General features: G+C 37.2%; 1 protein-coding gene across 1 annotated transcript in view; it reads left to right on the forward strand.

The window, feature by feature from the left end:
- DPP10 (dipeptidyl peptidase like 10) overlaps positions 1-27,344 on the forward strand; it is a 254,412-nt gene that overhangs the window by 48,779 nt on the left and 178,289 nt on the right. Inside the window, exons 2-3 of the mRNA XM_071562404.1 lie at positions 3,661-3,775; positions 10,535-10,630. Coding sequence (XP_071418505.1) covers positions 3,661-3,775; positions 10,535-10,630 — 211 coding nt within the window. The remainder of the gene's footprint in view (positions 1-3,660; positions 3,776-10,534; positions 10,631-27,344) is intronic.

Genomic DNA, 27,344 nt, shown 5'->3' on the forward strand with positions numbered 1-27,344 from the left:
GGATTTGGCAGGATTAGGCATTAGGTTCTCTAACATTGGTTTACATTTTTTTGTGTGTGCAGTATTTAATTTTTCTCTTTGTAACCGTATTTTAACAAGGTATGAATCACAAATTACATTCAGAAATATATACTGCTTAAGGATTTTTTTTGGCAACAATGTAATTAAATGGTTTGTGAAAAAGCTACTTTGAACAATGAGAAAACTTTCAATTGTATTATGCTTTGAGCAGCCATTTTCTGATTCATTAGAGTTAGATTGTAAAATCTATAATAACATAACAGATAGTGTTATATATAAACCACCATATTCAAGAGGTTTTTTTTTTTCAAACCGCATTAATAGAAGAACCTATTTGGAAGATTAGATCCTTAAATCTCCATCTGTGTGTTCATTGGTACGTGCCAGTTTGCAATTAGTTGTGGGGAAACTATGTGATGTCAAACGCTTCTCATTGTATGGCTCTCTGTGATGTTTCTTCTTGAATGCCTCTATTTTCTGGTCACGCTCAAAAAGGACAGCTTCTGGCTTGTCACAGTCCAAACATCTATTTATCTGCCTTTTGCTTATGGCAGTTTTGAAAAGCAGTACAAGGCTAAAGCTATTTTATTGTTGAAGAACAGCAGCTTACTCTGTTTTCAGACTTTGTGGGTTACAGTCCAAGAGCTGAATTGGTTAATATCAAAAAGGTTAATTGTAGATGTCCCTGATACTGATTTTACTGTGAATTCACCTTATTACAGTTATTTTTCTAATATTTCATCAAGTATTGTATGTTTGAGTACAGTAACTTTATAAATGTCTTAAAAATGTTGTCAATATAAAACCATCATGACCTATGATAAATTCTAATATGATAACTTGATCCAACTCATAAATTTTATCTAAATATTAAAATAAAGTGCTTTAATCTTATTGGGAGGTAAGTTCTTCTTTGTATGCCAGCTGTCTGGAAGCTCTCTTCTTTCTCAATGTGGGTACCAGTAAGCTTTGTATGCTCGATACTTGATTCATCTGTCTGATCTTGTCCTTGCAAAAATTTGCAGAAGTATTTAGAATGAAGCCGTATTTTTAGAAACTGAACAAAATTCATGTCTGCAGGGAAGAACTTTGTGAGTAATGAGGGCTTGGTACATTTTTTAGAGGCTTTGGTTCATTCATCACGTTGTCCAGCTTCTGTCATTTTAAGATAATCCTTTAGAGTAGGGTTTCACAATGTTCTGAGGGAAACTACGACTTGGTTCCCTGAGCTGCTGGTTCTTCTATCTGTCAAGTGTCATATAAATAAGGCTAATAACCTTATGTTTAGAGTAAGTTTGTATTTTCTATACTATGCTATTAAACGTGAAATAATTCTTAGGGGAAAATAATAGCTTGGGTCTGAATTTAAATGCAGGACATAGAAGTTCTGTATTTTTGTGAAAGGGATCATTGCAATATCAGCATGGCCAGAGCTGTCCAGAAAGAACTAAACCTTGCATTCCTCATGTCCTCTGGATCACCAAAGAGACTCATGAAGCCATCATGCAGGTCTTGAAGACCTGGTCTTTAAGGTTAGTTAGGAAGCTGCTGTGGTAATTAGTATTTCAGGAGGTGGGAGGGGATCTGAAGCAGCTGAACAAAATGAGGGGTGCAGGTAGGCTTGCAAGGGGTTGGGAAGCAGGGGGGAACACGATGGGGAAAGGAAGTAGGTGGGTGCCAGGAGTTCCTGCTTACATCATTTTTTTCCTCTGCAGACTGAGGACAGGAGTCCTGATCTTTGATTAAAAACCTACTGGTATCAAAGATGTGTTGTTGGCTGTGGTAGTCAGGTTCTTCTGCATGGTGATTCCTGGTAAAGGTGCACAGAGTTCAGTGTGGGAGGGATCGGCTGCGAAGGCTGTGCTGCAGTTGTCCTCAATCATTTCCTTCATGTGCTGCATTGAACATCATCCTTTGCCTGACATTTGGTCAGGATCAACCAAGGAGAAGATTTCTGTAATTATAAAAAAGTTCAGCTATTCTGACAGGACTCAGCACAGCCCAGGCTTGTAGTGGCCATCACCTGGTTTCAGCTGTGGGGAGGGGAAGAGGCTGATACCTGCCAGGTGAGAGAGCTGGTTCAGCGAGGACCAACTGTGGTGAGGGTTTGCACTGAGGAGGCAGACAGGTGGCTTTTCCCTTCTCATGAAGCTAAAAACCTCAAAAAATGAGCAAGCTCAGGCAGACTGGGCAGAATGATAGACCAGTAGGCAGGTGCTGTGTTGGGCCAGCAGGAGGTACCTTGTTAGCAGCAGAGATGGGTTGAGGATTGCTGCAAGAATTCCCTGTGGGATTGCTTGGAGATTGTGTAGAGGACTTCCCCCTATGTTTCTTGGAAAAGAGCATCAGGGAGACAAACAGTCTTTTATAGGTAGAAATGAACAGCTGTGCATGTTGCAGGATGAACAAAATCAGGATTGAGGATCAAATAGGACAGACTACAAGCAATCTGTCCTGTTCTGTGGCAGTCACTTCCCGCACTCTCAGTGAACAGGCAGCCTTTCAGGACTCTGCCTGTCCTGGCAGAGACTCCTGGGGAGGGGGAAAGAGGCTTTTACACACTTGTCTTTAAGGGCAAGTGTGAACTAAAGCCATGTTTTTACCTCACCTGGTATTTAGTTAGAGCTTAGTGGAAGCTTATGTTGATTGTGAAATGCTTGTGTAGATAACTCACCTTTGTAAGTAGGATGAAGCAGGATCTTTTCAGAAGTTCCTCCCAGGTTTTTTTTCCACAGTCTTGCCATAGCGGTTAATTTTGGGATACTAAAGGTGTGAGTGATTGTGGCAGAGAAACATTTATGCTTTCCAGATATAGATAGAAAAAATATTGCTTTCTGTGGGGATAAATTAAGGTTGTAAGAACCAATTGTATGAGTGTTGTCATTCTGTTGTTAGATGTTTGCATGCTGTTTGGTCTCACACTGCACCATGAACACAGACAATGCATTGCTGTTACTGACAAACCTAAATGGTGCCTGGCAGGAGTTAAATGTGTAACCACAGAGGATGTAGGTTTAAGTGCACTAGTAGTTACAGAAGCATTAATTTAACATTTGTTATAAGCTGCTGTTGTTTTTTTATAACTAATAGGGGAGCAGTTTACATTTGATCTACTGTATAGCGAAAAAGAGCTTGTAGCTTCAGATGGAATGTTTGGAGCCTCAGGCAGTTTTGTTAATGTTTTCTATTACAAATAAGTTAATATTGGACACTAAAAAGGGTGTGTATTTAAACCTTTATGGTTCATACCATGTTAGGTAGAATTGCAGTAAATTGCTACATTTCATTTCTGTAATTATCTCATAAACTGCTAGTTGATATTGTCCTGAAGTTTATATTCAGCATGTTTTAACACCAGTTGTATTTTGGACAGCTTGCATAAGATCATTTGACTGTCTCTTAGGGATATAAAATTACATATATATATTTAAAAAAAGGGAAGAATCTATTAAAAAAGCATAAGAGTTACACACCTTTGGATGACTCTATGCACTATGGAGAAGGGAGGGATCATGGTCACCTCCCATGCTGTGATTATGAGTATGCACTGAGCAGTTTTCCTATCACTAATAGTTCTGGAAATATATGTTTATGAAACATGGTCTTTTCTTTTTATTTTATTTTTTTTCATTCCTGTAGGAACTTGGAAGTAACAGCCCTCCGCAGAGGAACTGGAAGGGAATTGCTATTGCGCTGCTGGTGATTCTAGTTGTTTGTTCACTCATCACTATGTCAGTCATTCTTTTAACCCCAGGTAACCTACTTCTTACCTACTTCTTTATTTTATCTTATTAAAGGTGTGTAATTCATAATGCAGTCATTAAAAGTGACATATAATTGTTAAAGTACCTCTTGCCCTTGAGCATTTCTAACTTGTGGCCACCATACATTTGATGCCTGTAGGGACTCAAGAGTTACTGGAGGTCTTGGAAGCAGAAGCATTTGGGTTTGGCAGTAGGTCCTTGGGATTGTGTCAGCTTTGAGATGGCAAGAAGCAATCCTCATTAACTCAGAAGATGTGAGCTAACTTTAAGATTTTGTCACTTGGGGTGTAATTTCATTCACAGATGAGCTAAGAGAAATGTGTATGTCATGGAAAACAAATTCCCAGAATGAAACTTCTCATTGAATCAGAACATACATATTTCATGTGTACATGCACAAGCTTCTTGCCTTTTCTTTCTCTCAAAAACAAATAGGGGAAATTAATGGTTCAGTCACAGAAAAAAAAAGAAAAGAGAGAGTGCAAGTATTAGACAAAAAGAGCAGTTGAATTATACTATTTGGCCACTGGGTGAACTCATTGAGGAAAGGTGGCTGGATCTGTGCATGAGCAAGTTCAGCAGGAGACTGACCACTCTGCTTGAAAGGAAGGTGGTGAGACTCAGTGGAACAGGATCAGAAACCTTAGCTTATCAGGGGGAACGAGACAACTGGATAGAGTATGTAGGAATACTATGGACTATTCTGCATCTTCTGTTTTGTACATGTGCCAGGTGCTGTGCAAAGTGACTGCCCATTTCCACTTAAAACACTTTGAGCAAAATAAAAGCAAAGTTGTGCTGCTGTAGTCTCAGTGTATAGGGGTTTCTACAGGGAATAATGTAAAAGAGATTTTTGAGAGTAAATGGCAGCGTATCCTGGCACACTTTAAGACAGAAAATTGTTTTCTGTTTCAAGGAGAGGTAACTTTTTGCAAAATATGGAGTGTTATGCTGGAATCCATGATAATAAAAATGATTTGTGGTTGTTATATCTATATAGAATTATTAATGTTGTAAAAACATAATCTGAAGTCTTTGAAGGCACTCAATGGAAAAAAATAAACAACTTAGGGAAATGTTAACTTTTTGTTTAAAATATGCTAAAAAAGCTCAGCGAATTACAACATCTCTAAGGCTATTTCAAAATCCAGAGAGCTTGCTTAGAAACTTGTGTAAGCTGGGACCTACATTTCAGTTCAAGTCATGCAAGTGAAAACTAGTTCTGTCAGCTCAGATGCTCTAAGATATCCCATAGAGACTGGAAAGCTCGATATAAATAAACCCCTTTCACCCCAGAATGATCTAGGTCTGTAGAACTAGGCTTTCCTGCTTACCAAAGAAGGGATGTTGTAGGATAGCTACTTTCCCTGTTTTGAGCCTAATCAGTGCTGGCCCCACTTCATTTTCATGATTAATTAATATATTTTTGAAAGAAAATTATTTGATACTCTGCTGGTCTGCTGGCAAGTATTAAGCACTATGGCTGAAGCTATTTGGTTATGAATATATGTAAGATCACTTTGGGATGTTTGCATTTGAGGGGAGGAAAATGTTGGAGACTCCATCACAGATCTGGCTATTGCAAGGTGCACAGTTCTGAGGTGGTACTAATCTGTTACTAGAAATACTTGGGTTTTCAAAATTCTTCCGATAAAATATAATAAATCTGAATTAAGATGTTCAGTGAAATAGGGGGAATTATGTCCTGTGTTACCTTGGGATAGTTCAGAGTGCATTGCTAATTATTTCTAATACTGTTTTGAGCATCAGAGAGTTCTTCCCCTGTTTAGTTCTGCCTGTATGGATGGCTGCTTTTTAGATTTCATGTAAATTCCCCTAAACCCTGTACATGGTGTTGCTTCTTTTTAGGGAGATGATAATTTCAGATGGTGGTTGCTCAGAAGCCTGATTGTTTGTTGGTATTGGTTTTGAGGCAAAGGTATATTTACTGGTATGCCAAATAAAACAGCAATGTATCTTTTGCCTGCAATTATTTATACATTGTTTTGTCCACAATATAAGAAACTCCTGGTTCTATGCACATTAGTGGTTGTCATTTGACTTCTCCCAAGCTTTCAGCAACATTTTTCTTGCCTTTTTATAATAGAGGGATCAATGCTTCCATATGGGATAACAAGTATTTAAAAGGAAGTGTAAATTATATGCGAGAGGCTTCAAAGGGGCTCTAGCTTCCAGTAAAGATGGAAATGATGCTAAAACTAAAAGGAAATTCTTGGTTTGTTGTTGTTGTTTTGCTTTTGTAGTATTTTTTATTATATGAAGTATAACTTGAATACACAACAGTAAGCAGGAACTGTGTTGAAGTAAGAGATGCATTTTTGACCTACTTATATCTTAGCTTCTGTTCAAATCTGAAACATCTGTGTTGCAATTATGGTTGCAGTTTTAGAAAGTTGTACCAGCAATATTAGTAATATTTTGATCCATTTTGCCTTGCTTTTCATCTCTAATATTCTTCAGAATCTTTATACATCTTAGTGTTCTCAATAAAGATGCGAAAAAATGGAAGACCAGACCATTCAGTGATGTAAGACATTAGTGGGAGAATCTGAATGAACTCCCAGTCCAATAACTGTAACTAGTGTAAATTGGGAAGCAGCTTTTGATATCTGATCACTTACTGGCAAGTTTTTTTTTTTCTTTGTCATCCAAACACAATATGAACTACACTAATTGCAAGTTATCAATATACCTCTTAGTTTGCATAGAGTTTACTAGTGGTGTTTTTCCGTGTCATTTAACGTCAACCCTTTATCTTAATTTCTAGCATTAAAAGTTGTTTTCCACAGAAAAGTCAGTAGGGAACTTCAGTTAATTATACACTGCACCACATAATTATGAGTTTTATTTGCTAAGTTAGAAGGTAAATTTTATGAGATTTTCAGACTACTTCTAGCCTCTAAAAATAATATCCTATAAACTTGTAGCTATAAATTTGTACTTTTGCAGTCTTCCAGTTTAGTAAGCAGAAACAGATTTGCCATTTGACATTAATACACATTAGTTGTTGAACTGGTTTTAGTCGGATGTACAGTTAAAAAGTGGCCTTTTAGTTTTTAAGGTTAGATTTTGTTTGTATCTTCTGTAATTGTGTCATTTTATACATAAATATATAAATTTAGACTGAAATAGAAGTCTGTGGCAAATGGTATGAGGACATTGGAAATATGATTACTTCACGGAATAATTCAATAAAATTTACAACAGAAATGAAAAAGACATAGTAGGCTATTTTGTAATATGGTAATAAATACAAAGTGGTAAAAGGCAGTCCTTACACGAAAACCAAGTACAGACTAGAATGAAAGAATAGTTTAGGTTGAAAGGGACCTTAAAGATTATCCAGTTCCAACCTCCTGCCAAGAACAGGGACACCTTCCACTGGAGCAGGTTGCTCTAAGCCCAGTCCAAGCATATATCAAGCCCAGCCTGGCTTTGAACACTTCCAGGGGAGAGGCATCCATAGCTTCTCTAGGCAACCTGTTCCAATGCCTCACCACTCTCACAGTGAAGAATTTCATCTTAATAGCTAATGTAAACCTGCCCTCTTTCAGTTTAAAGCTATTTCCCCTTGTCCTGTCACTCCATGCCCTTGTTCAGAGCCTGTCTCCAGCTCCCTTGTAGCCCCTCTAAGTACTGGAAGGTACCCTGGGATGTCCCCAGAGCCTTCTTTTCTCTACGCTGAACAGCCCAACTCTCAGCCTGTTGTCATAGGAGAAGTGCTCCAGCCCCATGAGCATCTTTGTGGCCTTCTCTGGACCCACTCCAGCAGGTTTGTGTCCTTACCACATGGAGAAAAAAGAATCGACACATGCCAGAAACAACCTGGACTAGTCATGCCCTGCTGTGCTCTCCCTGCAACAGATCCTGGTGTGGTTCAAATGCCCCAAGAGGACCAGGGCTTGTACATGTGTGGACACTCCTATCTGTCTGTTGAGGGACTCAACCACTCTGCCCTCCTGGTTGGGTGCCCTGTAGCAGACCCCACTATAATGTCAGCTGTCTCTGCCCTCTCTTTAATCCTGACCCATAAGCTCTGGTTGGCTCCTCATCCATGCCCAGACCAAGCTCTGTCCATTCCAGCTGGTCCCTCACGTAGAGGGTGACCCCACTTGTGTTCTGCCCTGCCTGTGACTGTAAATATTGTGAAGCACTAATTTGTGCTTGTGCTCAAGAAAAATTAACCCAGTGTAGGGTTTTGAGGGTTCACATGATATATAATTCATCGTGTTATAAACAGCATCTGAGATATTGACAGAGTGGAAAGTTAGTGTCAATGATTTCAAAAGTTTTGTAAAGATGTCATTTTTTTCAGTTTAGAAATGCTAACACTAAGTTAAATACTCACTTTAAAATCCAATTTATATCATGTTTTCTTGGCAGGCACGTGAATTAAAGTACAGGAAACAGAACTGGTGTTCCTTTCTTCTCTGGTATCCTCTCTGTACACAGCTGATGTATTGTTTTAGTCATTTTTATTAAAGCAATTAAGAAAAAAAAATCTGTCTTGGCTAAGACAATTTTGGCAATGTAAGAGCTTGTGTGAGCTTGATTGCTAGTTGGCAAACTGGCAGGTCACAATAAGTAGAAACAGACTCAGGAAAGGTTAGAAGGGAAATCTGTTCAGAATCATAATCAACATCAGGTCCAGGGTGTGTTGAATCAAAATAGGTGGTAGAAAACAGCTTGTTGAGGGTAGGCAGTCAGCAAGGATACGGAGGAAGGGGAAAATGGGCATATGAAGAGCCTAATATTTGATGCTGTTAAGTTAGAAGTAGTGTTTTGAGGACATGGAATGTATTTGTGGAGCTGAGTAGAGCATATATAACAACATGTGCCTACTTTGAAGATAAAAACTCAGAGTGTGGCAGGAGCAAGAGCTAACAAGGTCCCATGATGTGTAAACAGAAGGATTAGGTATAAATCAAGAGAGATAATGTTACTCTGCTGCAAAGCTCTAGTAAGATTGCAGCTGGAATATTGTGTCCCATGCTGGACTTGTAGAAGAAAAAAAAGCCAAACAGGCTATTTTGATCCCTGAAAGGGAGGGCAAAAAGCTTATTTAAGGGTTAGGATGTTTGTTTTATGAGGGAGGATTTGAGCAACTCAGCATGCTTAGTCTTACAAGACACCAAATGCAAGAAGAGTTGATTATGGTGAGTAGGTGTTTATGGGGGCCCTGCTGTGACCTGGGAGGGAGGCACATGCAAAATGCAGCAGTGCCTTGGCATGAGCAGCTGGGATGGCCTTATGTCTATTGTAAATTTATGAGGTGCATTAAAAGGGAGTTTCTCTTCCGTACAGCAAGGTTACACCTTGTTAATAGCAGCTGAAGTGGCTGCAGCAAGCAGAGCTGACATTTAGAGGCAAAAATACTTTATTGCTGTCAATTCCAGTAAGCTTTCAGCTGAGCTTCTAATTGAGAAATTTGGCCGAATAAAGACCAATAATGAAACTATGATTGACTTTATTCTCTGTGAAGGGTCCTGTTTTCACCCGAAACATATTTCAGGGTATGACCTTTACAAAGCATGTTTCCTTGTTAAGAAGTGCTTGGTAACGCATTGGGTTGCCACAAAGATTGCTGCTTGACTGCTGCTATTCTGGATACTCTTTTTCTATGGGTCTGTCATCAAACCACTGTTTAATTAATCAGGAAGGACAAAATCTGACTAATAAAAAGTTTCCCTCATAGACAAGGTGGATGCCTGACACATTGGAAGGAAAAGCTCATAGAATGGAGAAATACCACAGTAATTTATGGTAACCTGCCCAATAAAGATAAAATGATTGTAAAAACCTGCCTGAGTGTTGGACTGGTTGGTTGTGGAGGAAGTTCATAGGTGCATATTCTGGCGCACACACAGCACAACTTTTGGCAGCTGCTGTTCTCAATAGCCTGAAGCAGTCAGGTGAAGTGCATGGCTGCTGTCAGTGATTATTCAGGGCAACTTTGGGGGTTTGTGTTTTGACACTAAAACTTCTTAATAGTACCTTTCATTTCACATGTTAGTGTAGCAGTTTGCTATTGAACCTTTGCTACTTATTTATTTAGCCTACAGCACAAGGAAAGTGGAATTTAGAAGAGCTGCTTTTTTCTTTTCTGAAGCATGGAGATTATTTCAGATGCAGGCAATTAATTTTTTTTGTTTTCAAAGTCAGTGTTGGCTAATGTTCAGAAGACAATATTCCTGGGTTCTGTCATGTTTGGGAAAAACACAAGGCTGTTAGCCAAATGTTATATTGTTCTTGTCACTCGAAAGCAACACAGGCTATAAAATGTGTGTGTAGAATTGTTTTTTTCTCATTTTAATTTGTGGAATAGGTGACATTGGTTCCAAATTTACTTACGAGAGTTTTTTACTTAGTTTCTGTCAGTTTAAGGTGATCAATATGGCCACTGTGCTTTGGCTGTCAGGAAATTTTTGGATTGGCTTGTAATCAGACTTTTCTTGCAGTGTGATGCTGTGGTAACAGAGAGCTTTGCCACTACAATCCCAGTAAAATAAAGAGCCAAACACTATGTGTTTTGGTAGTCCTGCCCACAGGGTTCCAAAGCTTAACTGAAGAAAAATGTTATTTTTTCTTGTTGTAAAAAAAAATAAGAGCAAGGCATTTTTATCAATTTCAACAGGGCCTCTTGTTCTATAATTCCAGTGTTTTTCAAGTAACATTGAATGCAGAATTTTTAATAACTATCTAAAATGATCTTGCTATGTTTACTTTAGATGAACTTGCAAATTCATCAGAAACCAGATTATCCTTGGAAGATCTCTTCAGAAAAGACTTCATAGTTCATAATCCAGAAGCCAAATGGATTAATGGTGAGTGTATAAGTTCTCATCTAATTTGAAAGTAGGTAATAATTTCAAGTATTGAATGTTATTGTTATCTAGATGCTAAGAAGGAGTTAAAATTTCAAACTCTTGAAGTTGGCCACTGTTCCAGTTTTCCTCTTAGTTCTGAATCATGTCTGTTTCATTAATTTTTGAACTGGCTTTCTAATTTTAAAGCTCTGTCTAGTAGAAACCCACTAAAATTATCTATTTATGCTCCTGACTCAGTTGGAAACAGTGATGAAGAATTGTTTTTAAAAAGTAGATCTTGTTTATGTATTCACAAGAAGATCAGTTCTATCAGTGTCTGAACTTTGGGATTTAAGAACTGATTCTCTACACATCTGGAATAGATTCTTGAATATTTCAATGTACTTGTACAGCTGATAGTCATTTTCCGATGTTTAGGAATTGTATTTAGTGCTCTAATTTATTAAATTATTTGTAAATGGTATGCAGATTCCCCTCAAATTAAGCAGTTTTATTGTAAAAAATAAAAATTCAAGCTCTTCAATTCATCAACCTCCTTTTCTCTTGATCATGTGGGTTTTTAACATCATTTCTGTTTGTAAGAAATGTACAAGTAACACAATAACAACCATCTGGTTTGTGTCCTTATAGTTGGGGGTCTTTGTATTACTCCAACTGTTATAATCAAAGGGATGACAATAGGATTTGTGCAAAATAGAATATTGTTCTGTGGGAGGCAGGAGTCTGGAAATCTGGGGACTGTGTATGTAAATTCAGAATAACTTTACATGGGAAATAATGCTTCAATTATATTATTTGGCTTTGGCATTCAGCTATATCTGGAACTGTTTTTTTATAGCGGATCTTTTTTTCTCCAGTGCCTGCTCTGATGTTATTTTCTATCCAGTAGTTTAGGGATAAGAGAGGGAATGTTCAGTTTAGTTTCCTGTCACTCGTTTCCCCCAGCTACTCCAGTGAAAATACAGTTGGAAGAAGATCCTTATGCCAGTTCTATCCATTACTCTTGTTACTCAAAAATACCATGAGGTTACTCTCCTAAGAACACTATTAGTTGTTCATAACATGTGCATGAAACTCTATGCATGTAGTACTAATTTCAAATTCTAGGACAATAAAACTAAAAGGTTATGGATAGAGTCACATTAAATATTGTTGATGCTATAAAATGTGTAGTTTATTGTATTTTTTTAAACAGTGTTCTACAGCCTATGGTAAGATAGAAGCTTCTTTTATGAGTTTTCTGGATGTGGTAAAAAGAAATGCGGAATTTGGTGCTTAACCCTTCCTTGGATACAAGTTTTTTTCTGGTCTTCAAAATCCATCTTAAGAAACTCGTATAGTGGAATATAATTTTATTAGTATCATGCAAAAAATGGAGGTCATAAGCCATCTAGTCTAAAAGGTCTGGGATTGTAGAGTTAGGAGCTTTTGCATCACTTCAAAATATTAGAAATAGTATTTAATAAAGAAAGGCCCTGTGTTTTATTAACAGTGCAGTTGTATTAATATTGCAGTGATGGTTTTCTGAGTCAATATGACAACTTGTGTGCTTGCAGTTTGGTGTTTTCCTGTGTTTATTTGTCAAAGAAGTGATGAAGTCCAATAATGCAAAAAGGGAAACAATCAATATTTGGCTTATTAGAGTATGTGTGTGTATGAGAATTAAAGAAAAAGTGGGGATAATTAAGGATTCATTAATTGTTTACTATTTCTGATAAAGACAGAAAAAAATATGATTTTTTTTTTGCATTTTCTTTGAAAGTTCCCACTATGGTTAATGAAATCAGTATCTTGGAGAATAAAAAAACCAAGGAATAGTCTTGCAAAGGCAGCATTTCTGCTTTCATCTTTTATTACTTTATTTTTTTTTAAATTTAAGATAAGATTCTATTTTCTTTCCTGGCATGATGGCCTGGCAGTGATGGCATTATATGCATGGAGAATGAAATATATAACTTAATAGACAAGTTCATTACTGTGGAGCTGAAGGGGAGCATTTGGCACTTTCTTTGGATATTGGCAGGGTAAGTGAACTCTGCACAGGAGTAAATGCAGAAAATAAATAGCTACTTACTACTACTACTTTTTGCTCCTCTTGGAATAAGATAATTTGTATCTATCTGAATTCTTATTATCTTCACCTCCTGGGAAGGGATAGGTATAGAGATTGAAAAAGAAGTTCCTGCTTTAAGCTGTTTTTTCAGGGTCTACAGTATGTTTTGTGGAAAAATGAAAAGAAATATTTAAGGATTTCAAGTGTGGGTGAATCACTGTGTTCCTAGGTAAGGTCTGGTATTTAACTGCTGCTCTTTAATGAAACTTTATGTATAAACGATCTTTGAATTTCTTTGACTTTATCTTCCAAGCACATAATTTCTTCCTTGTTTGCAAGCTCCTCTACTAAAAAAATCCATCCTGATGTAGTTATTTCTAGACTACACTTTAAACAGAAAAGATGTTATATGCAAAAGTTTTTACAGTCCATTTCATCTTCTACTTGAAACTGAGTCCACAATTTTATGTGCTCTTCCCACCAAAGTTAATAATTATATAAATGTTTAAAACTGGAGAGGAAATGTTGGTCTTTATCTGAGATAATCAGAAAATAAAAGAAACATTATGGGCTAGTTTTAAAAGTGACAAAATATATTCACATTCTATATAATACCAAGATGTACCAGTGCAGATATCACTCAAATTTCTTCCTCCCTTTTTTGTCTCCTTTATTTCTCCTTTTTTGGGAGTTTATTTCAAAAGCAGTTTTTATATTTTTTGCAAACCTGTCTTGGATTTTTGTCTTTCTTTGTAAAAATTTACAGAGGAAACAGATAATGTGGTTGATGGCTTTTATTCTTCTTGAAGATAACTTTGTAGTTTGCTAAGATTCTTCAATTATAGACTTGATCATTTCAACTCTATTTAAAAGGATATGGTAGGGTGTATACACAACCATGAATCAGTCCAATCTGTGTTAGCTGAAGAGTGATTTCAGAAAGCTTTCCAGTTGCTTGGCATAGTTTCGAAGATGTTAAATGAGAGTACATCTTCCTTTAGGATTATTGATCTTCAGGTTTTCTAATAGGAAGTGAGGATTTAAAATGCTGCCAGTGAATAATGAAAGTACTTGAGCTTGACAGCTCATTGCTGCAGATAAGAGCTTTCCATTAGATGGCAAAGAGGCTTGTTTACTTAAGTCTAAGCACAAAACTGCAACATAGTTGAAAATATCTGTTAAAATTAAATTTCAGAAAATTCTGCAGTTGGACTACTATTCTTTCCCTCGCCAAAAAAAATGTCATATTGCTTTTGTCTTAGAGTTTGACCATTTTGAAAAGGGACCTGTCTTTGCTTCAGGTTGGGTTATAGCATTACATGGCCCCAGTGGTGCTAGAACAGTGCACTTAATAGCAGGATCCAGGACTGGAAGGGAACTGAGCAAGTTGTCAGATAGCACAAAACTGGGAGGAGCTGCTGACTCCCTCAAAGGCAGGGATGCCCTGCAGAGAGACCTTGACAAATTGGAGGACAGGGCAATCACCAACCATATGGATTTCAACAAGAGCAAGTGCCAGATTCTGAACCTGGGATATTCATACAGACTGGGGAATGAGATGCTGGAGAGCAGCACTGTGGAAAAGGACCTGGGGGTCCTGGTTGATGGCAAGTTGACTATAAGTGAGCCGTGCCCTGGCAGCCAGGAGGGACAACAGTGTGCTGGGGGAATCAGGCACAGCATTGCCAGCCAGCTGAGGGAGGGGATTGTCCCACTCTGCTCTGCACTGGGGCAGCCTCACCTTGAATATTGTGGCAGTTTTGGGCACCAGAACATAAGAAAGATGTTAAGCCATTAGAGTGTCCAAAGGAGGGCAAAGATGGGGAAGAATGTTGAGGAGAAGCTGTGTGAGGAGCTGAAATTAGTCTGTGCAGTCTGGAGAAGAGGAGACTGAGGGGAGACGTCATTGCAGTTACAGCTTCCTCAGGAGGGGAAGAGGAGGGGCAGACACTGATCTCTTCTCTGTGAGGACCAGTCACAGGACCCAAGGGAATGGCCTGAAGTTGTGTCAAGGGAGGTTTAGGTTAGATACTAGAAAAAGGTTCATCCAGATGGTGGTTGGGCACTGAACAGGCTCTCCAGGGCAGTGGTCACATCACCAAGCCTGACAAAGCTGAAGAAGTGTTTGGATGATGTACTGAAGTACATGGCGTGACTCTTGAGGATGGCCTTCTTCAAGGCCAGGAGTTGGACTTGATGATCGTTATAAGTCCCTTTCAACTCGTCATATCCTGTGATTCTGTATCAGGGTGTAGTTCTAAATGTGCTGTATCAGTTACATCAACAGTACCATCACTCTTTTAGTTGTTCATAAACCAATGCATGAATCATTGCTTGTCTACCAGTATCAGCAGTCTCCAGCTGGATCTTGGAACCATACTGAAGCATTTTTTCAGGATTTTCCGTAATTTCTGTTAAGTAACTTAGAAACATGTATGCTGCCCTATGAAAAATGCTCAGAAGGTTTGCAGTCTAAACCCTATATCTTTGGTGGTGTACTTGCCCCTAGACTGTGCAGTTTGGTCTTTAAATAATGTTACTTAGTGGCTGTTTTAACTGCTCTTCCCTGCCTGCCCACACTCTCAGGATCTGCTGTGTGCACTATCCTTCTTTCTGCTTTCATATTATCGATGTCTCTAAGGTGCTCACATTGCTTGCTTGCTTAGAAGTAGATCTTGGGTAATTTCTGCTCAGATCAACTACGTTAATCCCTGTTGCTGCATCGATACTGGTGCCAGTGTTAATGATCATTAACAAGCACTGAATAGTGCTGTGTATTCAGGGCCATTAGCTTGTGTCACCATTGTATTTTGTAAATGACTTCTTAGTGCACCTCTCTGGAAATCTCCCTTCCTTCACCAATATTCCTTGTACACTAATACAACATTGTGTATTAGTCGTGACCTCTGCAGGGTCTTGTAGCTGTCCTCATTGTTTGAGCATTATTGTTATTGATTGCAAAAGTTTTTTTCCTGGCCATTTGTTTTCTGATCTTTTGGGTTTTTTTTGTTTTGTTTTGTTTTTTTAATTAGGCATTTTATACTTGCACAGAGTCCCTGAAATTTATTTTCCTAAAGGGCCTTTACTTCTTGTAACAACTTACTTCTGGGTGTATTCATTGAGATGAAGCCTTATTCCGTGCTGGTTGAAATCTTTGTGTGTGGGACAAAATTCAATATTGGGATGTAAGTCAGGAAAAAATGAAATGAAGTATTCCAGCTGGTGGGAGATCAAACTACCTTTTGCCATCATTAGCCAAAAATCTTTGCAATCCTTAAAACTTATGTCCCTATTGATTTTTCGACTTATTCCACAACCCAAAGCATTAAGAACTTACAAAGACGTCAATATACTCAGGAAACATTTACACAGGCAGGGCATACCTGTTGTATAAGGTGTGTTTTGATCGAGGTTAGTTGAATGGTTTACATTTTCTAAGCAGTATTTCTAGATAGTAACCTAATATTGAAGGGTTAAGTACAGAAATCCTGTGAACCCCTGGAAAGTGGACCAGACATATAATAAATCTTAGTTCTCCCAGTTTGTTGAAGCAAAAGTCTCCTGAGTGTAGTGCATGGAGTAAGCTTAACTATTCCTGTTACCATAGTGATGTTCATGCAAGAGGGAGGAGACCTTTTCTCAGCAATACATTTTGACTAAGACAACAGTCCTTAATATGATGAACAAGTCTAATCTGAATGTGCCACATCGTTACCCTTGGGATTTTTGCTGCATAAGCAAACCTGAACATTGGATAAAGTGTTTTGGAATGGTAACAGAAGGTGGGTGCCACACAACAGACTTGAGTTCCCTCCAGACTGCCACTGTTTTGTGGTTTACACAATTACTTCAGGGATGTGTGTGTTCATGTATCAGCAGGTTTATGTACACATGAAGAGGATTATTTTCATCCTGTCCCTCACTGTTCCCCACATATCATCGCTACTCCTCAGCAGTAAGTGTACCCATTCCCCGGCTGGAGCTGTAGTCCTTTCCCATGGGATGGATTTGTAGTGACCTGTTAACTTTTCCTTTGCAAGCTGCTGTTTATACTTGCAGCTGGTTTTATGGTCCTTCTTACAGGCTCATTTAATTCTGCTCTAATTGGTTCTTCAGCAGTTGGATTTTCATCAAAAGAGTGCTGTGCAGGAGAGGAAAAACCTGGAGTTGTAGCTGCATACAGCAAGAGCACAGTCGACTGACGCTGCCTTCTTTCCATTTGCCTGAACCAAATCCTTCAATTTTCTTCAGTTTTCTTATTTGTCTAAAAGAGTAGTTCTTTAACAAACACTCAGTTGTGTTTTATGGCAGATTAGTAAACTGTACAGTGCTTAAATTAGTTATCTTTAAAAGCCAGAGTTTTACATTTCTAATCCTTATGTTTTGTTCTCTGTTAATTTTTTCTTGAATGAAGAGGCAGTAAAACCAGTGGTTTCTATACCATTCTGTATAGCTCAAATGGTTACATAATGGTTCAATAAAAATTGCATTTTAAAACATATGTGTATCTATGGACATATGTATAAGTTTATTTAACTTTTAGTCCCTTTTTTAGTTTGCTCTCTGTAGTTGATTCCATTGTGTATTCTCTGATTTTGCTTTTCCTGTTCAAATGGCAGATTTCAGAAACACTGACTCATATTTGCCACTCATTCATCCATTTCCCTGGTCTGTTTTGCTTTCTGTGCTGTACATTCTTTTTCTGAAATGTATGAAGTGACCCTCTGCCCCCATCATGGCAAGGCAGTTCAGGCAATGGCAAACAGATACCAGGCTGAGGTTATTTTTCTTGAGAAAATGTTGGTACTTGAACAATTTTGCTTGTTATCTTTTTCCATGTGATTCCAAAAAGGACTTTTGGTTTTAGTATGTTTGGGAATGTGGGTACATCTGTCTATATATACTGAGATCATGTATTTGGAATTCTTTCAAGGGTCTACTCAGTGCATTAGTTCTTTTCAATTCTCCCAGTAAGTGTTTGTGTTGAGCAGGAGGAGTTGGCACTGCATCCTGTTGCAGTTTGGATCTATTCATTTCAAGTGCATCAGGACTATAGGGGAAAGGCACTGGAGGACAAAATCTACAGAGTCAAAGCATGAAACAAATAACCAAAACCATAAAGAGAAAAAAGGAGAGAGTCTGGGTACAGGGAAAGTAGGGGAAGGAGAAGGAAATGGAGGGACAGTCCAATAAAGAGCACAAAGGCCTGAGTTAGAGCATCATCAGTGCCACAGGAGATGTGTCTTTTCCATTAAGGACATCTCTTTATTCCATAACTCCAGGCAGTGTCAGGGAGGACACATACAGGCACTGGGAATTTTTTCTTGATCGTAGCATTTCTGACCTTTCAGAGGGGAGAGCTGGCCCTATTGTCCAGAGGAGACATGAGGCTGGTGCTGAAGGCTTAAATTTGATGTGTTACTCATGGCCAGCCCCAAAACTGAACCAAAGCCATATTATTGCTCTAATCCTGCTGATAAAATGCCCAAAAGAATCTCTTTGCCTGACCCACCAGCCATTTCAGCTGACCAAAAGCTCTTTACTGCTGTAGCTGTGTGTTTATTTGGGGAGGTGTGAAGTTTATACCAATAGTGCCATAAACTTTAAATTATTAAATTTTAAAGAATCTGACTTGGCTAAATTTGTAATTTATTGATGCATAAATCAAATGTGGCCCCCATACTATCTGTGTGACACTATAGGATTGAGATGAACCAGAGGCAACTTGCTATTTGCTTTTTTCTCCAATGTGACAAAGTTTCTGGGCAATTTGTGTAAGACACTTGTAACTAGGACTCAGAAGAGAAGCCACGGATTGTTTTTCCAAATCTGCAAACATGGAGTGACTGTGACCTGTTAGTACTGCTGTACAAACCCATAGCCTCTCTAAAGACATAAATAAGACTCCGGGCACTTTGTAAAAATATAGTTACTAGAACATGGGACTGGGAGAAACAATCAGGTTTTTAGCAGAATTTAGATATCAACCTGTGAGTGATTCAGCTTTAACACAGTTTTTGCTGATGTTTTCCATGATATTTTTCTCCTCAGGGGAAAAGCACATCTTTAGTTTTGAGAAAGGTTTTATCCATAGTTGAGAATTTGGTTGATGAATGCAGACCATCTAATTTTGCAAGTGCCTCAAAGGGAAATGCAGAGTGTGCTTTCTGTACTTACAGTCCACTTTAGGCATATGACTGACAAAATTTCTTCTGCACGTAGAATATGGATTTTTAAGTTCAGCCAAAGCTACTTGGAAGCCCACGGTTTGCTGTGAATTGCAATTTGAAAGTAAAAATTACAAATACTTAAAACTTTAAAAATGTGATCATGAAATCCTAGGAGTTTTGAGTCCTCATTTTAAGTTATAGAATCTCTTTTATTGCAGGACAGGCACTACATGCAAATGAGATTTGCCAGTTTCAGAAGATACAATTATTGACCCAATCCTAGAGCAGCCATCTTGAGGATAAAAAGGCAGCTTTGTTTCTTCCTAGGGCTGGAGTTACATCCTAAGTCTTATCTGCCAAACTGAGATTGTTTATTCTACAGTGATGATTCAGATAATTACATATTTCTTATCAGGATCTCAACTGAGACAGCTCACCTGTAAGGGTCACTAAGCAGCTGTCAGGTGACAAAACTTTACAGGTACTACTGGTATGAGTTAGATTCACAGTGGCAACTATGCTTGGCTGAAGATACTTTTGTCAGAGAAGTTTTTGCACGATTTCTCTTAGTCTATTTTTAGTCTTCTCTTGCAAGTTTTGTACGAAGAAACATTTTCTGTATAAGCTTTGTGAAAAAGGTTTAAATAGTTCACTTTATCTTGCTCACATTTTGGATAACATTATTTTTTATTTTCATAAAGGTTTAAATCTTATCTTTGGTATAATAGTAATAATAATAATAATTTCATTTTGACATTTCTCTGTTATTTTAATGCATTTTATATTACTTTTGCACACTTTTATTCATGCAAAAATACTGTACTATGTTATTAGAGTGAAAAGTTCAATATTTAAAAACAAGCCTTTCAATATATTCTATTTGAAATTCTAAGAAATCTTTTAATTAAAAAATGTATTGAATTATAAGGTTTCAATTTATTCTAACTTAGAATAAAAATGCTTGCACTCTCCAATATTTTGTCATCTCTATGGGCAATTTAGAGAGGGAGACTCTAAGCCATATTATCAATGACTGCTCCAAGCCACGTTATTAATTTCCCAAACTATGATGTCATGTTCCATTCATGGAACTCTATTGCAGAGGTAATATTATATAATCTACAGCATTTCAATTGATTCCTGAAGGCTGCATAGAGATGTGGAAATGGGCTCCTGTTATGAGATGCTTCAAAGGTTGATGCTAATTCTTTGCTTTCTGGGTAACTGCACATGTAATGAAATTTATGTAAGTTATGATTTTCTGTCTTTTTTCTGCTTCCCTACCCAGTGTTATACCTTGTCCTCCTAGAGGCAAGGACTCACTGTTCCAGCAAGTTAGTCCTTTCTTTTTTTAGCAATTTAAAATGATCTTATAAGGTGTTACATAAATATTCTGCTCTGCTTAAATATTCTACTCTCTTTTCCAGCTATTTTATGAACTCCTATTTTAATAAATTGTTAGTTGAAAACAATTTAGTGTCAAAACTCTATTTTTGAAGACTTTGATTTGCTCATGCATATTACTATAATGGAAATAATAACAGTTCTACTGTATTATTCTAGCAGAAGTTATAATGTTAAATTTGAATTTTAACTACTTATCTAAAGACAGGGTAAAAAGTATTGAAGAAGAGCTAAGAGTGTAGATAAAACAATTTATTACATCAGGGAGTGTCGTTGCCCCTATCTCACTACTGTCTTCAGAATAGTCTACTATTTTCAAACAAACATTTTTTGCAGTATAGGGTGTGTTTTTCCTGTGTCCTGCAGTACACAGCCATTGGTGCCCTCACCACTAGATCTACTTTAAGTTAACAATATCTTTTATTTTGTTCCTTGTTATGAAAGTGAACAAGTCGGAGTATTCAATAAATTGCATGATATTTTCTGGTATTAGATTAGGTAAGGCTAAACTCTCAGGAAATGAAATTACATTTGAAATACAGTTGTTTTTTTTTTTTTTGTTGTTTTTTTTTTAATCAGAGAGTAAGACTTTGTGAAGATGAGAGCAAGAAAACAGTGTTATCGGTAGCCTGACAGCACGCTGATTTGTGAGACAGGCCAGTCCCTTTGTTGAAAACCATGAAATTTCCTATTCTCTACACTGGCAATGTGTTGGACGAAGGTTATTTTAGTTCTTAGTAAGAGTAGTTGTGGAGATTGACTTAATATCCACTTTATTCTCTGCTTCCTCTTGTTTAATAACCACGGAAAGCTTCAGAGCAATATGTCTCAAATGACTTTATTCAGTAACTTGAACTGAGTACATTGAAATATCTGTAGCTACTCAGTGAATTCCTGTGCAGTATCAGAATGAAATATATTTTAAAACTCTTAAGAGATTTGAAAAAGAATATTTGCGCTTAAATTGTCAGAATATATGGTTGTTAATTTTGAATTAAAATCTAAAAAATGTTTGGGATTTTTTGTTTTTCCTAGGAATTGTCATGTCTCTACTCAATAACATTTTATGATAGCTTATTTGTGGAATAAATAAAATAAATACTTGTATAAAACTTGATTTTTCATGAGGACCTGATATTTTGGCACCTGCAACTTACTATGGTGCTCTTATATATACTAATTTAAACATAACATTTTTCAAAATAGCATCTGTTATTTCTTACATGTAAAGGAATTTAGGGAGTTCCTTGTTTGGGAGTTGTCTAACTAAGTGTTTGTCAATGTTTAGACAAGTGTGAAGAGCTCAGGGCTCAGGAAAAGCATTTGGTTTTCTATGAAGTAGTGAATCTGCTGTGGAGAAGCTGTTACCAACCCCTGACTGACAGCGCTGCTGAGCACACAGTGCTGAGCACGGGGAAACTGCTTAATGTGGCAGAAAAAGATGCTTTGTTACATGCCTTCTCAAGAATGTTTTTTGCTATTTTTTGTTTAGTTGTTGGGGTTTTTTGATGCGTTTTTTGTTTTCTTTAACAGGGTTGAAACTTTTGCTGGAATAAGAACTCGGCTCTGATCTTGTTGGAGGTTGTTAGTCTTAATGAATGAATAGTGTCAGAAAGGAGATTTCTTGTGTTTTCCTTTGGAGCTGACCATGGACTTCCTCTTTCCCCACTCCTCAAGAAGGAATAAAGCTTAATGCTTTGTCAGGGAATTTGCTGAATAATTGAAAAAAGTAAATAAGAACTTTTTTCTTTCATTTTAAAATGCCATCAGTTCACCATCTTTATTACAACATGATCAACTGCATGTTCATAGGATCATAGAATGCTTTGGGTTGGTAGTGACCTTTAAAAGTTATCTGGACCAACCCCCCTGCAATTAGCAGGGACATCTTCAGTGAGATCAGGTTGCTCAGAGCCCCATCCAAGCTGACCCTGAATGTGTCCAGAGATGGGTCAGCCACTGCCTCTCTGGGCAACCCATTCTGAAGTTTTTCAACCTTCATTGTAAAAATAATTCTTCCTGACTTCTAGTCTAAATGAACCATCTCTTAGTTTCAGACCTATTGCAACAGACTCTGCTAGAAAAACTGTCCCCAAATAAATAATATATATATTATAGAGATATAGATATAATAAGATAGTTTGCTGGTGGACAAAGTCATAGTATTACTCCTTGGGAGAGTATTAAAGTAAGGACCATAGAGAGGAATCACCTGATTACATCTTTACCAGAACAGTAGTGGAAAGATTTTCCACTAATGGAATTTTGTAAAGCATTTTACAATAATGACTTTTATTTATAATAGTAATTATTTTTATTGCATTTTGTGATGTATTTTTTATCATAATAACAAACTGCTTTCCTGCATTCAGTTCTTCTAGTGAAGGCAAAATATTTTTTAAGTGCTTAATCTGAATTTAAATTAATGCAAACCTTTGTACTCAGCTTGCATAGCACGCAAGTGATAACTGAAGAAAAATACAGCTTTGTGACACACTGATTACTTTTGTAAAGGTAGAAGTTTATTCTCCCTTTGATGAGTGTGTCTAACGTCCATTAGTGCTAATGGGAGTTATGCATTTATGCTTTGAAGAGTCTACCCTCCAATTAACACTTTAAAGAAAATGTGAGATGTTGTTGAAAGTAGAGATTCTTTGGTGTTGAATGCCTTTTCTAAGTTTCCCTCCTGTTCCCTCTCCTTCTGTGAATGTTTTGACATTGACTGACATATTGTCATGAAATGTTGTAAATACTCGTATCATGTATAGTTGAAATTACATTGTGACATATCGATAGTTAACGTCATCTCACATCAAGTTCTTGGATATCTAGTCTACCTCCTGGCACTTTTTTTTTCCCCATTTACCTTTAGCTGAATAAATGTTCCATTCAGTTATCAGTTCCAAGGTTAACCTCAGATCAAGTTTGACCTGACTGAAGTTGAGATAGACGAGAGAGCTGTGTTCCTTGTGCCTTTCCTTAATCTCTTGTTGTGAGCAGAAAACAACAAGCATCAAAACCCAGATAAATTGTCCCTGGATCCAGTGCTTCAGATCTGATTGCAAACAGGAAACAACACTTGAGAAAAGTCTGAATGGCTTTGAGGAAAACAAGGATGAGTTGCTCCTAGTCACTCATATTGAAGGTGATGTAGATGCAACAGTTTCATTTGGAAACTAAAAGCAGTTAGGCAATTTAGCTCTTTAAAGAGTCAGGTAAATGTAGAAGATCAGCACAAAGGGAAAGAAGATGAATCAGTTTGACCAAAGAGACCTAATTATTTTTTTTGATTCATGGATCTCAGACCTGAGCAAGATCAATAAGGATGTAATGATACTTTTTATATTTATTCTTGTTCACTCACAATGTAAAATTTGCAGAAATCTAACTGTTGATTCCAGAATATAGAAACAGACAGAGAATGTACAAAGAGATGCAGACAAGAGAGTAGACTTTTGGATGAGGGTGGCAGAAAGAGAGAAAAGGCTTTGCTAGTTAAGCCATAGCAACTTCAAATCAAATTGCACCAAAACCGCAACTCTAAAATATGCAAGAAAGTGGAAGGGCTAAAACTAAAACCCCACATATTTCTCCTCATAATTTAATTTGGTGGAAAATACACAAGGATTATGTTTTAGTATTGGATGTTTTGTCTTTTCCTGATACATTCAACTCCATTAATGGATGTTTCTTTCAGTCTTCAGTTTAATATTATCCAGTACATGTTTTTTCTTTCTACATTTAGAAAGATGTTTTTATTTTTATATTCATGTATTGAGTTCCATGACAGAAATATTTTCTCTTGCTGACTAGAGTCAGGCCCTTCCTTGACTACAGAATTGATGATTAAAATGCTGACATCCTTCATGCAGCAGTGTGAATGTGCTGATACGATAGTTTAGTCTGAAAACATGTAATTATGATAATGGCAAAAGAGCAAGTCTCTATGGGGACTTGGATTTCGTTCCATAGTGCAAACAAAAGACACTCTCAAACTGTAAGTTCTGTTGTTTCATCTTTTATAATGGGCAATTAATCAAGACACCAGGAGGAAACTGTGCTGATAATGGTAAAAGCTGGCACAGATCCTTCTAATTTGTATAGCAACAAATGGAGAGATGTAATCGCAACAGAGGAGGATGTTTAAATAAAATTAGAGTTGTGATATGAAATGACAAAGGGAAGAAACTAAGTGCTAAGGATGACATTTTATCTTATTTTAAAGCAGCTGTGGAATGAAAAAAGGCCATCTCAGTGGCTTGCCTTGTGCTGAAACACATGAGCTGTCAGCTCTAACTACACATTTCTGGCTTGGTATTTGGTGATGATGTATCAATTGTGCTAACAGGATATCATTTGGTCTGTGATTTTCTTGCTTTTATTGTGCTTCATCATAAATGGTAAATGGATTAAAATGCTTCTATTTAAAATAGGAACAATCTGGATCGAGACTGATTTATGAATTTACATATAATACATGAATTACTTTAAACTATACCTATCTGTGCCTACAGATGCTATGTTTGATTAAGCTTAAATAATGTTTTCTTCATGTATCAGAAAGCAAGGTTGGTTATAGCTATAGAAGAACTGTAAAATAAATAGAAATAACATTTTTCTTCTCTAAAATTGACTCTTACACCTAATTTTGTTCATGTAAACTGGAAGTTTCTCTTAAACCCAGTGGAGCATGACCTAAATCTCTGTTTCGTTCTTCATTGGGTGACATTTGCTACTATAATTCCTAGTCTTTAAAGATCACTTGAGTATTACAATGCATATTTTTGTTTATGTGAACTAGACAGTCATTAGCTAGCAGTAGACTGCAGTTCCTCCCTCTGCATCAGTGCAGAAAGAGCTGCTTCTTGGGGCAGGAGTCTCTTATTTTTGGAACCATGGAAATAATGACTTCACTGAAGTTCAGCATCATCCTCAAAACACATTTTCTCTAACTATATACTTTACCAATGAAAAACACGATCACTATCCCTACTCTGATGTGAGGAAATTAAGGCATAGCACTGAAGAAATGAAAACAGCAGCTGAAAAGGAGAATTAGAAACTCCTTATTCCAGGATGGAGATGGTGAGAGGTTATTGATTTAGTCTGTGTGTGTCTTAATGAATAGTGTGAGCCTGTAGGAGAGGATTTTCCAAGTGAATCAGCCAGTGCTGAGACCAACTTCCACACTGTGTGCGAACGGGGCTGCTTAGTTCAGACCAGCTGCTGTCTTGTCCCATAGGTGGGAGGGTAACTGCTGCTGAAATGCTTCAGGTGCCCTTCTGGAGCAGTTGGGTTTTACTATGCAGTTCTTCTGATCCAAGATTCTTCTGTGATGTGAAACAAAGCATGGCTAAAAGGAGAGAAATAAGATCATGAGACAAGCATCTACCAGGAGTGGTTTAGATATAGCACGGCATGGCAAGTTGCAGAAGGAATAGATCAGGGAAAGAAGAAATTTGAGGAAGTGGAATAAATGCTTTCTTGTTGTCTTTTCTGGTCTATCTTCTCTGATTTTTAATTTCAGATGTTTCTTATAGCATCATGGGGAGGGAGTGTTCCTGTGAAGTGAGTTCAGCTTTCTTGGCTCCCTTTCCTGTGCTTTCATTATTGCAGGACATTCCTCCCTGTCAGGAATATTGATTAGCCTAAGGAAATCCATCATGAACATTGTTATGGTGATTTATCTCTATACCTCTTGAATGTGATGGTGATGACTACCTTGAGATACCAAACCCTGAGAGAAATACATTCCAGGGTTGAAAACTATTTCTGCAATACAATAGAATGACTTTACCCCAAACTCCTGGGCAGCAATTAAGAGTAAATTTTAATTTAAAAAAAATCTGGTGATGTAATTTGCATAACATGTATATTAAATCCTAAAGGATATGCCTACATTGCTGATCTGTTTTGATTGGGCTTAATTGATTACCAAGAGTAATTAAAAAATATTTGTGGTGTGTCTAGACTAACATTTACAGTTGAGTGTTAAACTCAGTGTAATGGCTATTGAATTAATGCGAACTAAAAGGAGAACTTTTGCTGAATGGTCCTTTCCCGTTTGGTCTCATGATGGCTCAGAGGTGTCAGGGTGTTTAATCTGCAGCCATGCAGTTAATTCCACAGCAAGTCAGGGTGATTAGCTTTCATGAGCTGGGGTGAAAGATCAGCGTGGCAAAACTTCTCTGATAAAGCCCAAATGTTCTCAATTATAGAAGGTATCACAAAGCATATTTTTGTTCTGTTTTTTTTCAGGATTCAATGCAAATAAGAGTGGTACTCAATGGCCTAATGACAATTGTATGCTAGATTTTGTATTTTAGGTACTGAACTCTTTTTTCTGTGCATGTACTCAACACTACATGAAACTGATTTTTATTTAGTAAGGTTACTTTAATGTTTAAGTAGAAAGTTATTTTTTAAAGCACGTAGTTATTGATGGACAGTTTTCACTTGCATTTCTTGAAAAGTGCAAATTATTATGATGGTTTTACAAAGAATGTACTCATGTATTCATGTTTCTATTGAATGAAGCTCTATAAAGATTAAATGCATGTTACTGGAAGGGACCCACCTCTTGTCTAGGCTCAATGCAAAATAATTTCTTCATTGCATGGCATTTTTTAATAAGCAGTTCCCCAAAAAACTAAAAGCAAAAAAAAATTAAGTCAATAAAAAAAAAATTGCATCTTTGAATAATAATAGCTTACAACACTATCTAGATCCGCAGTTCTATTTTGCTGTCAAAATATCTTTTCAATGACCTTTTAGTCATATAAACCTGTCAGTGACTAAATGCTGGTATTTAACACTTAATGCAAAAAAGAAGTGATTGTGCGTTAACCAATGACAGAAATGTTGACGGAATTCAAGTTGCTTGATGGGAGTTCTGTAAAAAATGAATTCCAGTAACTTTATTATTGAACCTCCATATTTTCCCCTTCCCCAACATGCTGCCTTATATAAGTGAATGGTGAGTTTGAGGTAAATCATATAGAAATGTGCTGAGGCTGGAGAAATCAATAAAAGCCACAGACAGGAGTCAGGAATCTCTGTGTGCTATTCAAAAAAGGGTGTTTTT

This window comes from Pithys albifrons, chromosome 8, assembly GCF_047495875.1.
Source record: "Pithys albifrons albifrons isolate INPA30051 chromosome 8, PitAlb_v1, whole genome shotgun sequence".
Lineage (NCBI taxonomy): Eukaryota > Metazoa > Chordata > Aves > Passeriformes > Thamnophilidae > Pithys > Pithys albifrons.